Here is a 2,452-nt window from a genome sequence, read left to right as displayed (position 1 = left end):
GTGCCCCGGGCCGCGGCGGGAGGGGCTCAGCGGGACGACGCTGTCCCTTGCCGGGGTCGCTCGGGGCTGCCGGCATGGCGACCTGGCTCCTGGGGGACCCCGCACTCTGTGCTCCCTCACGGGCGCGTCTACCTGCACGCCTGGCGTCTCCCGACCGAGATCCGTCCTCCCACTCACGGAGGTCCTGGCGTCTCTCAGGCCTCCGAGGCGGAGGTCGGCGCTCGTCACATCCGGACCCCACAGGAAGGGGTCCCTTAGGGTGACAGCACATCGGGCGGAGATGGGTTCCGGGGTGGGCTACGTGGGGGCAGGGGAGGGGAGCAGACAGGCGGGGAGTCCCTCGGTCCTCCCTGGATTCCTCAGTTGGACCCCGCCCGGGAGGGTAGGGGCCCCGCCCCCGGCACCCCAATGAGCCCGTGCCTGTGCACCCCACACATAGGCTCCAACCTGCCCCCCCGCCTTCCCTGACATGGAGGCAGAGACCGGAGTCTGGCAGTGTCGCCACCCAGCTTCCCGGTGACCAGTTGCACAGAAGCAATCACTGGGATCCTCTGGTCACCCCAGCCTCCCCGCCTCCACGGGCCGGGCCGGGGCCATTTCCACTGCAGTGCTCACCCCGGGAGCCGCCCCCGCTCACCCTGCCTCCATTTCTTCTGCAGGACTCAGGGCACCCCTCCCCACCTTCCTGCCGGGACTGCGACCCCTAGACTCAGTCCCCTGTGGCTGGGACGTGTCCTGCTTCTGCTAGTGTCCTCACTGCTCACGCACAGGGCCTTCCAGAGAGCAGAGCTCAGCCCACGTGTGGGAATCAAGGAGCCAGTGAGCAGGGCTCCCTCTCTGCTGGGAGGACGCTTCCCCTCCACTCTGGAAGAACCAGGCCAACGCAGGAGCGGGTGTGTGCGCGGGCTTGCCTTTGGCCTTTGCACAACGATGGTCAGGAAGGCATCTGAAGCAAGCATCAACAAACTTCTATCTCTCCAGCTTCTGACCCCCGTCCCTTGCTTCTTCCATTCTTGCGCCTTTCCAAACCCATCCCTAGGCCAAAGCCCTGTGATTTCGGTCCAGAGCCCACCCAAGTAGGCGAGGAGTCCAGGATGGTGTCCAGGACATGAAAAAAACTCCTTTTTTTCTTAAAAGTACTTATTTATTTATTTGAGAAAGAAAAGCACACACAGAGGGAGAGAGAGAAGCAGGGTCTCCACTGAGCGGGGAGCCCCATGGGGGGTGCGATCCCAGGATCCTGAGATCATGACCTGAGCCGATGGCAGATGCTTAAACAACAGAGGACCCAGGCGCCCCGGGTATATGATAAAACTCTTAACTCTTGAACTGGGTCAGAACAAATGCTGCGGAGTGGATGCTACTCACACAGTCAGGCCCTGAAGCGGCTGAAACCTTCTATGGCAAGGAACCCCACAGGAGAGCTTCCGCAAGGACACCAAGCTCTGGATGTGGGAGTCATCCCAGGAAACAACCCCCCCCACCCCCAGGAGGCTCCTTGCCCTGGTTTCTTCTCCCAACCCTCCCTGGCCCTGCACTCCTTAAAACGCCCAGGGCTCTGACTTGACGCGCACACACAAACACACACACAGGGAAGAACCAGCAAGCGGCCTCACTTCATGCCCAGCACCCCGCGGGAGAGGCTGCCGAACCCAGCAAAGCCTGGAAAGGGCCTGGTGGACCCCGGGGCTCAGGCCCCCTCTTCCTCATCTCTCACAGCCTCTTCAGACAGGGCCAGGGAGGAAGCCGGCTGCCCGCACCTGACCCGGAGCAAATACTCCAGCATTTGCAACTTGCTGGTTTCGGCGTGGGCCCTGGGACCCCACAGGAACTCGTAGCGGGCAGGGTCGCTGCCGGGCACCTGCCGGTACTCCACGTACCCTTCCTGCACCCAGACCTTGGTGAGGAGCTCCCTGGGCTCCCCGTAGATGACGTGCTCCTGGCCGGCATACACCCCCATGACCCCCAGCGTTTCCCACACCTCCTCCTCGGGGGCATGGTCGCCATGCAGGAGGATCACCCCCAAGAGCACCACCAGGAGGCCGGTCTTGGGTACTCCCTCCTCACCGCTCAGCATCCCATCGTAGGTGAGGCCCAGGACGGGGACCAGGACGTAGGAGTGGTCGCTGGGGTCCACTTCCTTCACATCCATACCAAAGACCAGCTGCATGCACTCAGAGGCCTGGCCCAAGATCACAGGGAAGGCATCCTGGGCATCCTTGCCGACGATCTCCAGCATCTCTGCCTGGCTGGTCGGCTCCTTGGTGTGATACTTGAGGAGCAGGAACTCCACCAGATCGGCCAGCTTCCCCTGGAGTAGGTTTTGGAGCCCGGGCTGGGGTTCTTCGGGCTCCTCGCAGGGGCTCGACCCCTCCTCATCGGAGCTGCTGGAGCCCTGGTCAGGCTGGCTGCAGGCAGTGGCTGCCTGGGCAGTGGGGGAGGGGCAGGCACT

The 2,452-nt window shown here is 63.3% G+C and overlaps 1 protein-coding gene across 1 annotated transcript; it reads right to left on the bottom strand.

Annotated features, from left to right (window-relative positions):
• Nucleotides 1-1,122: 1,122 nt before the first annotated feature.
• On the bottom strand, nucleotides 1,123-2,446 carry LOC112818959 (melanoma-associated antigen 10-like; the record flags this gene model as incomplete). The annotated part of the gene is made up of 1 exon (XM_025866021.2): nucleotides 1,123-2,446. A coding segment is annotated over one exon (756 nt), but the record flags the coding sequence as incomplete, so codon positions are not given.
• Between the last annotated feature and the right edge of the window lie 6 nt (nucleotides 2,447-2,452).

Source organism: Callorhinus ursinus, unplaced genomic scaffold (assembly GCF_003265705.2).
Source record: "Callorhinus ursinus isolate GAN/ISIS: 27379988/994484 unplaced genomic scaffold, GSC_fseal_2.0 scaffold6319, whole genome shotgun sequence".
Taxonomy (NCBI): domain Eukaryota; kingdom Metazoa; phylum Chordata; class Mammalia; order Carnivora; family Otariidae; genus Callorhinus; species Callorhinus ursinus.
The sequence above is the reverse complement of the archived record's forward strand: the minus strand, read 5'-3'. Positions and strand labels throughout refer to the sequence as shown.